Source organism: Siniperca chuatsi, linkage group LG5 (assembly GCF_020085105.1).
Source record: "Siniperca chuatsi isolate FFG_IHB_CAS linkage group LG5, ASM2008510v1, whole genome shotgun sequence".
NCBI lineage: Eukaryota > Metazoa > Chordata > Actinopteri > Centrarchiformes > Sinipercidae > Siniperca > Siniperca chuatsi.
This window is the reverse complement of record NC_058046.1, coordinates 26,160,524-26,173,285: the sequence shown is the minus strand read 5'-3', so window position 1 is coordinate 26,173,285 and position 12,762 is coordinate 26,160,524. Positions and strand designations below refer to the sequence as shown.

General features: G+C 38.7%; 1 protein-coding gene across 4 annotated transcripts in view; it reads right to left on the bottom strand.

The window, feature by feature from the left end:
• Positions 1-7,944: 7,944 nt before the first annotated feature.
• LOC122876344 (transducin-like enhancer protein 4) overlaps positions 7,945-12,762 on the bottom strand; it is a 35,156-nt gene continuing 30,338 nt past the window's right edge. For all 4 annotated transcript variants that reach the window (XM_044196570.1, XM_044196571.1, XM_044196572.1 and 1 more), the window contains 3 exons: positions 11,443-11,593; positions 10,190-10,266; positions 7,945-9,766 (listed from right to left, as the gene is read on the bottom strand). In XM_044196570.1, the coding sequence (XP_044052505.1) occupies positions 9,659-9,766; positions 10,190-10,266; positions 11,443-11,593 (336 nt within the window). In that variant the 3' untranslated portion in view covers positions 7,945-9,658. The remainder of the gene's footprint in view (positions 9,767-10,189; positions 10,267-11,442; positions 11,594-12,762) is intronic.

The window sequence follows — 12,762 nt, the reverse complement described above, 5'->3', positions numbered from 1 at the left end:
CTCCAACGCTTCCACCTATTCTGTCAGCATGCATAGAAATGTCCATGACCTCCACTCAAATGGCTGCTCCTGTTTTCTTAGGAAATATACAATCCTCCACTCTCTTTGTGAACTTAAACCCTCTCACTCATCCAGCTCTCTCTACTTTGCCGTGACCCTTGAACCCTTCTCACTGCTGCAGTGGTGAAGTGACAGAATAGATGTAGAGGTATGAAAAGCCTCTTAAAAGTAAAAAAAATAGATATCTTAATAAATAAAATATTTTGATGACTGGGAGTAGAGTGCGGCTAAGTGGTTGAAAAGCACACATGGGTTGGATGAAAAAGAAAGAAAGAACAGGGTATCATTTGGTCAAGAAATTTGTGGCAAATCGTAGGGTCAGGCGAGGAATTTCGTAAAGTTTCTCGGAACATCAAGGAGTATCAGGGAGCCCTTTTACAGCATTATGTCAGAATATATTTTCTGTTTTTATTATTGTATTTTCCAGTGTTTTACATATTTCTTGATACAGTTTTACTTGACTATAAGGTTGCACTCTCAGAGCAGGAGCATTTAGTCACTTTTTATACAGCACACAGAAGACTCAAGGCTGTGTAGAAAAATATGTTCATATTTCGTAAAGTAAGGTATCCAAAAAGTAATTGTAGTATCGGTACCAAAACTCAAAAGTCCTAGTCTTAACGTGAAGACATACAGACATGGGCATTTACCAAGCAGGAAGGGTCTAATGAAAGACGCTACCTACTTGTATTATGGGGAATTTGGGATCCAGCTTTTCTTAGAGCTTGAATGAAAGTCAGGAAATCTCTGCTGCATTGATTTTGCATCGATGCTGCATTGATCTTTTAGTTGTCTGTTGCAAGTCCTCCAACTTTATGGGAGTGCAATATAAAATCAATGCAGTACCACTTTAACCCAAATTTTAAAAAAAATCAGGAGACAATGCACAAGTTTTACTGTAGGTAGTTTATACATTTTATTCAACTAAACCTTTTTCGACAGCATTAATTGCTGTTTGGGGTGAACTGTACACAGAAAAGCTGCTTCTTCCATCCTTTCCCTCAGATGCAGGTTAGTGTCACTCAGTCACTCACCCACCCACATACACACATACACACTGACTAACTAACACACACATTCACACAGTGACTGATTCCTCCCCTGTCTTTACACAAGCTGAGCTGAAATCTCTCATCCTTCCCTTTTTGTGAAGAGATAATGATGCTCGTTTCACAGCTCAAAGAAGTCATTAATGTGTGACACAGCCTTGAATGTAGGATATCAAAGCGCCACAGAGTGTGCCCCACTCCCGCCCACTAATGGGCACAACCTCATTAAGATAGCATCAGTTGTTGTGAGAAATGTCCCTTTGAATCGCTCGAAAGTATAAAGCTCCTTACAATTCTTTCATCTCATCACAGGATCACCATCAAATTTACTCCACCAGATAAGCTGATGGACGTGCTCCCTCCTATGTACCCTCATCCGCTCTCTTTCACAGATGCGATGCGACTGGCAAGGTGAAAAATGAAAAATGAGAGGAGAAATTAGTAAGTCAGATATGACAAGGACAGATGTGAGTCAGTTCAAATGCAACACAAGGCCGTAAAAGAGAACACTATGAGCCTCATAGCTGTGATATAATCTCATTAAAAATACACAGCGTGAATACATAACCTGTCCCACCAAATACCAAAGGAAGAAATCTCTATTCACATGCATTTTCTTTCATAGGTATCATCCTCCCAGCATAGTAAGACTAATTTTTGCAGCACTGGGAGCATCACTTTTATTTCTCTTATATTTTTGGTGGGGGCAGGCACTGACAGAAATTGACTTTTATCCTAGTGTTCCAATAATGTGAAAAGGTGGGCAGAAATGCTAGCACTGTGACAAAACTTTCTCTTCTAATGCTATGCTATAAAATGCCATGCTGAGTTATTGTCATGCTCATTAGTTGTTGTTGTTTCGCTTTTTGTTGCTGCTCCTCTATGTGGAAAAATCCTGTTGGTGCATAGTAGCCTTAGGTTTTTATTACTTTATAACTGTCTGAGAGCAGAGTTACTCTGATCCTGGGTTATAAGGTAATGTCTTACTTGGCAGGAGTTATTAAGTTGCCTGCAGTGTATTCTTTTTCACAGCTAATACTTATGAGTACTAAAAGAGTATAAAAGTCATCCATTATTGGTGGTCATGTGTTAAAGCAATTAATCTATGTTCATTATTTAAGTGAAAAAAATCCTGGTATTTCCAGAGGTAATTGTCCCTTTTGTGCAGAATGTGTTTTCTAAGGGAATAAAAGACTAAAGATACGCAGCAGCATACCCATCGTCTCCTGGGCTTTTGTGTATCCCATCAAAAGCCAATGAAGTTCAGCTGAGGTTTTATGATCAAAGCACAGCCACTGGAAAGGAATGATGTTGTTCACATAACCTCCCCATTCCTGTTATCAGGTGTTGCGGTTTTGTTAAAAAAGAAATCTCCTAGCAACCACGACTGTTACTGTGCCAGAAGAAAGATGAACAGTTTTATAGAGCAGTTTAATCTGTCTGTAGAGAGCAAGAAAGCTTTGCTGATGTACTGAGCTTTAATTGGTGATGAAATAGCATGGTCATATGGTTAATGCTGGATGCTGCTATAATTTGTGGTTTATTTTAGTGATTAGTTAAAGTAAACTACTGTATTTGGTGTCTGGATAACAATTTGCAGACTCTTTGGTTTCAATGACATTATTCTGTGGTGTTTAGGCAGATTTGTAAATAAAGTTTTGCAGTGGGCTGTGAAGAAGAGCTTCGTGTTCTTTGTTTTTATCTGTGCTATCTCTGACTCTAGGGATGGCAATGTCTCTCTGGCAGTTGCTCGGCCTACCACTTCCAGACTGAAATATCTCAACTACTGATGGATTGCCATATTTTGATATAGACTTTTTGTACAGACTTTCATGTTTCCCAGAGGAGGAAGCCTAAGGACTTTGGTGATCCTCGGACTTTTCGTCTAGCGCCACCATGAGGTTGACTTTTGTGGTTTTGAATGAAATGTTGATAATAAGATGGTAAATCATGTTAACATGCTAACATTAACATTTAGCTCAAAGCACCGGTGTATTTAAGTACAGCCTCACAGAGCTGCTAGCATGACTGCAGGCTCTTGTTCAATGGTTTTGTAGTGAGCTGTGCTCTAAAGGAGAGCGTCACATACTTTGTTTTGAACAGCAGTAAATATTCACTCTGTTGCATCTATAATCCTCTTCAGGAGACTCCAAAGTGTGCTGTCAGCACTATAAAAGTGAATTAATTAAGAGCCATTCTGACAGTGCTCTGAAGTTAGTAGAGTATTGTAATGGTTCTGTAAAGTGGCACTTTGCAAACATTATGCCAGCATACTGTGAGGTCACGCACGTGGTCATGAAGGTTTTTGGGAGGACAACAAATGTGACAGCAGTGGTCACAAACATTCAACATCAACAAGTGTGCAGTCTCGCCATCTTTGCAGCTTTATGAGCCAAATCTACCCGCAACGTGATGCAACACATGCAAGCTAAAGCCATCTTGCTGTTATGTGGCCTGTTTGTTTAATCCAACTTCTATGTCTGTCAGGAAAGTGGGCAATTTGCAAGCCGCAAGTGCTCTTAATATAAAATGTTGAAGTAGGGTGGCTCATTCCCACATTGCATCCCCACCTTTCCTCCTTCTCTTCCACTTTTGGCTGTTTGAAGTGCCGGTTAGAGAGCTGTAACAGGAGTATCATTCACCGTAATGGTGGAGCGTCCTCCTCCACAGCCCTCACTTAGATCACTTAATCCACTTCAACAGTCCAGCGCTGTGCTCTGCATGAACACATCACGTTCACAATAGGAGGTTAGACAGAGACTAGAGTTGACCCGTCAGCTTGCACTAAAATGCCACACTAAAACACTTGAAACCCTTGTTTCCCAGCTCACTTAATATGGATGTGGAGTATGGCTGCCGCACACCGAAGAGTCAACATCCAAAGCTTTTTTGGCCAAAAAGTTTGTCACATTATACTTTAAAGAAGACACAGAAGATTAATTGTGATAATTATTTTGATATTAATGTTGTCCATATCATCCACTACTAGCACTACTTGCTGTATTCAATCGCTTTTTTTGATACAGAGGTTTGGGTATATCCCAGAGTTGTGGTAGTTTGTAGTGAATGTAGTACTGCCAGTCAAGTCACTAGAATGAACCCAATAGCCTTATCTTATACAGTGTGGATACTTTGTGTGGACAGTTTATTCAGCAAAGTAACTGCTTTCTGCTTAGGCATAAAGAGGATTCAGAGGCAGGTTTATACGTTCAAAAGTAGGTTAGCGATGCTATAGACAAGGGTGTTTCAGTAGATGTAGTGGCAAGTCCAGAGCTGAAAAGTAAACAAATCAAAGGACAAACTAGAAGCTGTTGTTCTGGTTGATTTACCACAAGACAGTGCTGTAAGTTTCTTTCAAGGGCAGAGAGCCAGAGCTCAATGGAATAACCTTTAATGCAAAATGAATGTCTGCTGTGGCTGACAGCAGGCTGTAGTCTGTGTACTTGTGTGGTAGTAGTATTAGATCATCAAGGAAACCATTAGAATATTAATGCCCTGGGCATGCACAGAAAAGAGGCAGGTTGATAATGAGTCCATTAACAGGTTACCATACAGAAATGTGTGAATTGAGGAATGAAATATGTGGAGACCAGCAGAGAAGTCATGTTCATGTTTAATATCTTTTTGCAAGAGGTAAGGAATCTGCTGTTGCTGACTGTAGGTTAACCTGTGTCACAAGTCCATCACACCCGCACACTCTTTCATTTCTGCTATATATAATCGAATTCCATGGATACTCTTCAAAGATACATAAAATCCTTCTTTGATGCACCTTGTAACACCATGGAGGAAAAACAGGGTCATTTTCTTCAGCTGGGTAGAAGTAGAGAGGAGTCAAAAGACACTTTCAAACTAAACACTGAAGATTGGGCACAAGCTGCCCGTCTCACAGAAATGCAGATGTACGTTTCTCCAACATCTGGACGCGGAATCATTGTTGCAGAACTTTGTTGTAACATGCAGCCTGTCATGTTCTCTGATGGATTTGTAATGCAACTACAGTTTGGTTTATTTGAGTATTTTCATTGTAATTAATTGCATTATTCCCTAACATAAATATTAAATAATGAAAATTCAGAACGGTGGTACAGATTATTAGTTGGCACAGTGAATGAGTCTCAGACAAAATACTCCACACAATAATTTAATAAAATCAACCACAGACTAGAAAAAAGAGAGCAAAGGCATTTTGTATTGAAGAGGGGAAAAAAGCTCATCTAGCAACAGGAAGTTTCTTTCCACTGTAAGCTTAAATTATTAAATGTTTACAGTAAATTTATAATACCTTCATGAGTTCAGTCAAGCTAAATGCTCTACACATCATTATTGTATGTAACATCATTTCTGTATCAGGTCATGTTAGCCAGCTAACTTGTAGCAATCAAATGAGACGAGTAACATTAAGGTTTGACTCTTGACATTAGCGCATGTTTAACCAAAGTGTATTTTATATTTTTCCATTATTAATGGCGATGATAGCAAGGTGAATGAATTGTCACTTTAATTTGAAAGCTTAGCTGACTGCAGCAAACACAGAAATGTTTCAGATTTAGAAAGAAAGCACAGAATAAGGCAAACACTGTGAAAAACAAACCAATATCATGACCAGTCCTTCAGAATGTACAGTGTCACTGTCAAAGAAATTACAAAAATATCAGTCCTAACAGTGTAATATCTTTTGTAGGGGCTCTCCTGTATCAAACCCATTCGACTTTTTTCAAATGTCCCTTTGCATTCACACCAGTGCAGTTAATATCAGTAGCTTCTTCAACTCAAATAGAGATCTGTCTCTCACAGCTGCAAAAAAACAATTCATATGGTAAAGAAAATAAAAAAAGAACTGACCATCTTCAAATATGCATCTCCTTGGCATTTAACTCCTTTCCAATGCAATAAAGTATCAAACCTTTTTTTCTGCAAAGAGCTTTAAGACAAGCTCAGAAACTTAGAGAGGAGTTAATACTTGCACAAACTGATCTTTTTCAGATTTTAATATCTGTATTTTAGCATTAAGACCTTACAGTAAAATTAGACAGGTATGTAGGTCTCAGGCAGATCAGCACTGAGCATGAGCACTGCTCTCTTATCAGTGAAAAGAGAAATAAACCATTAAACACATTCAAATTTGGCCATCTTTGTCCATTTGATCTTTTATGAGGCAGTCATTACTGATAGAGGGTGTCCTTGCAAAAGTTAAATGAAAGGAAGAGCTGTATTGAGCCAGCGAAATAGGTTTTAGGCTATATCACATCAATGGGAATAACATGACAATAACATGTTCTAGCACATATGGGATGAGCCTTCTTATTATTTTAATCCCATGAACAGTAAAAACACTGGAAACCTCTTTCTGTTCATTGCTTCGTTCTTGATTTGCAGGTTGATGATGTCATTTTGCACTCAAAGGGTACTGGAAGTTAAAACTACAATATGAAACTTCTGGGATTAAAATAACAATGCATATGCTATTTTATACATTAATCAGTCTCTGTTTATAGTTCGTACATTTCTAAATCACTCAGCTGGTCTCAAAATTATCTTTCAGTGATGCAAAATTATGGATCCCACAAGGGTTATGGTCAGTAGCTAAACCAGGAGGTTGGTTTTAGGCACACAATTTAAAATGATCATGTGTAAGAATGAGTCTCCAGATAGTTAAATTTATTAATAAAATTTAAAATGGCTGTTTAGGTTAAGATTAGGGAAGGTTGGTGTTAGGTTATGTGGTTATGGTTTGGGTAAGAATATAGCATCGCTGCTAATAACTACTGATGTGCTATGTGTTTTTTATGTATGTCTTCCTGTAGATGAGTGTCATTTGAGCATGGGGTTTTAGCTATACAGGAGAAAAGCAATACTAACAAGAACAAAGCTTGAAAGCAGAAAGAAAAGTACAGTGAAAAATAATGTAGTTTTAAAAAACGGTTAATGGCACCATACTTCAAACAATCAGACTGAAACAGCAGCAGCCATGAATAATGTATTTCATGTGCCTTTGCTCGGCAAAGCAAGTGGAATAAAGAGGAATTTGGTCTTAATTACTTCAAAGTGGACAACAGACAACTGATACAAACCAGGCTGGATAATCTGTTTTACCAATTTGCTGATCTTTTTACTAAAATCCATCCTGAAATGGTTCAAGATGTACACTCAAAAACAGTATTGTTTAAAAACCACTCCAACAGCAGAGTCCATCATGTTTCATCTCTGTGTAGTTGAACACTCAGCAGGACGAAATGGGGTCAAAAGCGTAGCAGCATAAAGGCACTGTGTTATTTCTACAAGCCAATAGACGTAAATCCAAGAGAAATTATGAGCATATCGCTGACCACTTGTTTTTGTGTCCAAAGGTCCAAACAAAAAAATCCAGGCAGTAAATGGAGGGCTGGTTGACCTTCAAACACCAATCAAACAGTTTTACTGAAATCTGTCAGGCAGAATCCAGTGAGCATTCAGAGGAGTCTGAACTGAGGGGGCAGAACCAAGTGCAGTGGTGAGGGCACTGAGGGCAATCATGTTAGTTTGTTCGTTCAACGCCCACAGGGTCAAAACACACACACACACACACACACACACACATACACACACACATGCACACACACATGCACTGAGTTCACACCTCACTCAGAATTATGAGTTAGAAAATAAACATAATAATAATGAACACATACAGTAGGTAGAAAATAAATATCAAAAGTAATAGACGCAAACTGCATTTTATTTAATTTGTCATTTTGGAAAATGTGATTATTTGCTTCCTTGCCGAGTAAGATGAGAAGATGATTACAACTCTCATGTCTGAACGGTAAATATGTAGCTACAGCCAGCAGCCGGTTAGCTTAGCTTAGCATAAAGTCTGAAAACAAGGGGAAACAGCTAGCCTAGCTTCTCCACAGGTAAAAAAAAAAAACCTTACCAGCACTTCTAAAGCTCACTAATTAACACATTATATCTTGCTTGTATAATCAGTACAAATCCCGAAGTGTAAAAACAACAAGTTGTGGTTTTATGGGAGGTTATGTGCCAGACTATTTCTTGACCGGGAGCAGTGACTTCCTGGAGTCACTATGGTTGCCTGGCAACCTCACAGGGACGACAACACGACAAGCTGCTAGTAGGGATTTTTAATTTTTGACAGAGCAAGGCTATCTGTTTCCTCCTATTTCCAGTCTCTGTGCTAAGCTAAGCTAACCTTCTCCTGGCTGTAGCTTCATATTAGCATTCCGACATGAGAGTGGTATCATTCGTCTCATCTAACTCTGCAAGAAAGCATATAAGCGTGTGTCCCACAATGACGAATTATTACTTTAAGGACCACACCACCGTTTTCATAATGTGGGTTATGTTTGTTAGTCCTGGTACGAGCTAAATGTAGTTAGTCCACTCTCTTGTTAAGGTGACGTAAAACTAAAAAGCACTGAGATACTAAGCAACCTTTTCTGGATAGGGTGGTAACCTTCCACACTGTATTCACTATATATTTAGCATGCATTTGTTATTAAATAAAAATTTGATGTTTTTCACATATTGAAGGCTGATTTTGCTGATTGAGACAAACATAACAAACAAAAAATGTCTTGACATTTAAAAAAAAAGGCAAATTTGGTATGAGGTATTAACATACAGTCCATGAAGGCATAAATGAGACAGAATCAAAATATAAAAATGGCAATACTGCCTTTAGAGCTCTACATTAATAAAAGCTCAATCAAAATACAGAAAACAATGAATTTTATGCAAATATCCACAGGAATCTGTTATTGAATATTGCCTTGGATATACTTGTTTTCAATCACATGTTAACGTGTGCATGATTGCTACCCCTGCGTATCCTGTGTTCCTTCAGAGTGTAGTAGCAGTATATCAGGATGTGAGATAAGGTTGGCAGCAGACTTCGAACACATGACGACAACAATGGCATAAAGTTTTGAAGAGAAACTTCTAGAGCTTGCCGCCACTGCCCCTACTGCCGCTTTTTCTCCTGTGATATTTACATTTACCCAAAAGTAACCCTCTTGAGTGTTGGCATTTTTAGTTAAGTATGTTTATGTTGTGCCAAATCGGAAGTTCTCAGAGAAGATATTCTGGTGTCAGCCAGGAATGATCTGGCCCTGATTCTTTTTAAGCCTTCGGGTACAGACAAAGTACGAAGGCAAGTATGTGAACAATGACGCTTGTGTTGTAGCTGCTTGTCTGTGCGTATGTGTTGGTAAAAAAACAAGTATAGCAGAGGACTAAAAGTGTAAAGGAATGTTATCTGGCAACAGCATCCTCTCCAGATTCAGTGCACATGGACATTCACTCATCCTCCCAACAACAAAAAGCCACTCAGTAAAAAAAAAAAGAAATCTCTGTGCTTGGTTCTGCTTGTTCGTTTTGATCCACGACCATCTAAAAGGTCAAAAGGTCACAGTCCAAGAAAGTCTGTTGGGTTGGTTCCATTCAAATCCTTTTTATACACATTAAAAGTTGTACATGGGTGATGGACACATCGCAGAGTGCCTGGATGGAAGGATGGCGTTGTTGTTTAATGACCACGGTCGCCCCCCCTAGTAGTTGACCTCGTAGACAGTCGCTTTCTTATCTCCTGAGCCCGTCACAATGTACTTATCATCTATGGAGATGTCGCAGCTCAGCACTGAGGATGACTCCTTTGACTGTAAGGGGAATAGAAGATTTGTGAAAATGTAAAAAGTGAGCTTAAGACAGCGAAAAAGCCAAAAGGAATGAAGGCCATGTATGTGACAGACAAATGTTGAACAAAAGACTTGATATATGACCCTGATGAAGGCTCAGTAATGTCCAAGAAGGAGAGCTGAGCGTGTGGCTACATTTTTACTTTTTAAGATTTTGCTGTATTCAGAACCTCCACTTGTGTGTACACCTTTCACTGTCTTTCCTGTCTATAATTGACCATTTCACTTTTTTTTACAGTCAGTGAGCAGAAAGGTTTTTGATGCTCAAAGATATAAACGTAAAATTTGTAACCTCCTGGCTATTAGACTATACTGTATTTGGCCTCTCAGTTGCCTGAGAGTCATCCATGTTTATGTTCTTGTGGTACATTCTTCCACACTTACCTGGAATATGCTGGCTCCATATGGGGTTCTCCATGCGTTGAGCAGATTGTCTTTTCCTGTGCTCACAAACCACTTCCCTGCAGAGGATAGCAAACAACATTAGGCCACATCACAAACAAATATTGGCCCCAAATTTTAAACATGTCTCAACTACCCAAGCGATTCAGATTAGTGGAACACTTACTGTAAATGGCACTGAAAGTTAACTGAGCCATGCATTCCCATTCAAACTGATTCTGGTATCAGATTTTTAAAAATACCCCAAAATGTATTTTTCTCAAATAAAGCTTTTGCCAAAACATGAGTGATGCTAATGGGCACTGAGTGACAGTTAATCAATTGGCTCAAACAAAGCGTGTCTTGATTTGTCTCTGACACAAACAACTTTATCTTATACTGTATAGTACCTTAGTTATGGCAAGTAGATCATTTATATCTATTGCCATGGTAACTGCATCAATTTAATAAGCCCGATCATAGTGAGTAATAATGACTCATTGTTAAAGAAAAACTATCTATGATACATCAATTGCTTGGGTTGAAATTTAAGTAACTCTGAAGATAAGGTAAGAGATATTCCGTGCAGAGTGAGTTGTGAGTTGTAACTGAGTAGAAATGTTGCACGCTGTCTTGAAAAATACAAGACTGGGTTAAAATGAGAGAAATAAGGGGGGACTCTGGGGTGAACCAAGAGGAACAGTGTGTAGTGTTTCAAATCTCTCTTTACACTGTGGGTGCATAAAACTGTTACCAAACAATGTGGTAAAATCCTTGAACAGGGCTGCCATGTCCCAACTGAACACCAGCTTCTTATTTTAACCACTGGAGGGCAAATGAATCCAGATTTAGTGGGATAATTACGATACCAGCATATAATGCTCAAATACTGACAGTATGGGCTCAGTATTATAATGTAGAGATATTTTTTAAACATTAGTATGATCCTACATTAGTTATCTACAATATAGTACTGTCAGACAAGCTGGTGGTTTCAAAATAAAACTACTAAACTTACCATGTAGCACTTTAAACCGGCTACAAATTGTTATTTTCTCTAGTGCATAATATCACTCAACATAGTAAATATAGGCCTCAACTGTTCTAATCAAATCACACATAATTTGATCAACAAGCCAATTTCTTTTCCAAAACTTGGTACATGCATTAATTTCCTTCCTTAAATACCTCTTCAAAAATACTGGTAGGAGCATGTTTGAAGACAGAATTGTCTTAATAGATTTGTTGATTCTTACCACAGTGAGCAAATCTGAGTGAGAGCACACAGCTTTCATGCAGGTGGAGCTGGTACTTGTCAGGTTTGGTGACATGTAGGACCTCCACATTATTGTTCTCCATCCCCACTGCCAGCCATTCGCCCGTTGGACAGTATCCCAGTGAGAAGATCTACAACGAAACCCAACAGTTATGGTAGTCACATCTCTTATAGTTTATATGAATATAATAAATAAGCATCTCTTATATTAGTCTACTCTAGAAATGTTTCAGTGCATGAAGATTGTGTTTGTCTGTGGGGGTGGGCACTGATATTAACATATCTATGGATGCTGGCAAAAGTCCACTACATGCTTTTCTACACCATCATAAACATTTCAGTCCTTGACATACTAATCTGTCGAAACAGATGGCTGTTTCAGTTTCTAAAATCGTATTAGGTATATAACATTCCTGCTGGCAGGACTGTTGGAAAAAGCAGTTATACATCATGACATGAGGTAGTTGAGTCAGTTCTCATTTTTGAAACAAATCTAACAAATCTAAAAATATTTTTCCAGATGATGAAGACCAAAAAAGCAATCAGGGAATGCACCTGATGGCTTGATAAACCTGATAAACGCAATAGTATTTTTTTTCCTTGTCAAATTGTTGGTGTTAAATTTGCTGAAGCTGTTTTTTTTTTTTTGTGGGGTGGGGGTTAGAACAGATATTACTCGATAGTATGAGCACTCTATTGGCCATGTCTGCCCTGCCCTCTCTGAGCTCTCTTTAAAGCACACTCACCTCCCCCCTGTGCACACTGAGATTGTGAAATGGGTCTTTTCTGGAAAAATTGCAGTAATGGTCTATTATTGCTGCTCTTCTCCTCACCTGAAAAAACTCAACTCTAACTGCCAGTATTATTCCTGTTAAAGGTATTTGAGCACAGGGCAGAAAACCAGAGCTCAGTCTGGCCTTTATCGTGGGTTAAATGTTCTGAACTGAGCTTGTAAATTACTGCAATAAAGCAAAGCCCGAGAGTGTAATCACACAAACTGTAAATGGCGGTGACTTGAGATGCACAGTTTTCAACAATCTGTGCCTTTTACTTTAACCACAAAATAATAATAATAAAAAAGCAGTGCAAAACCAAATCTGTTTGCAACATACACCTACAAACTGCTGGAGGGACTGAACAAATTCCACGCTACTGCTACACAAACTATGATTCATGCAGACATTTAGCATACATGCAGTGGCATCAGCAGTTCATAAGGAAGCTGGTTTATGTGTTGGAGCTCGGGAAGCACTAGCAAATAATGCCTTCTAACAGTGGTAGACGTAACTGCAGCACTAAT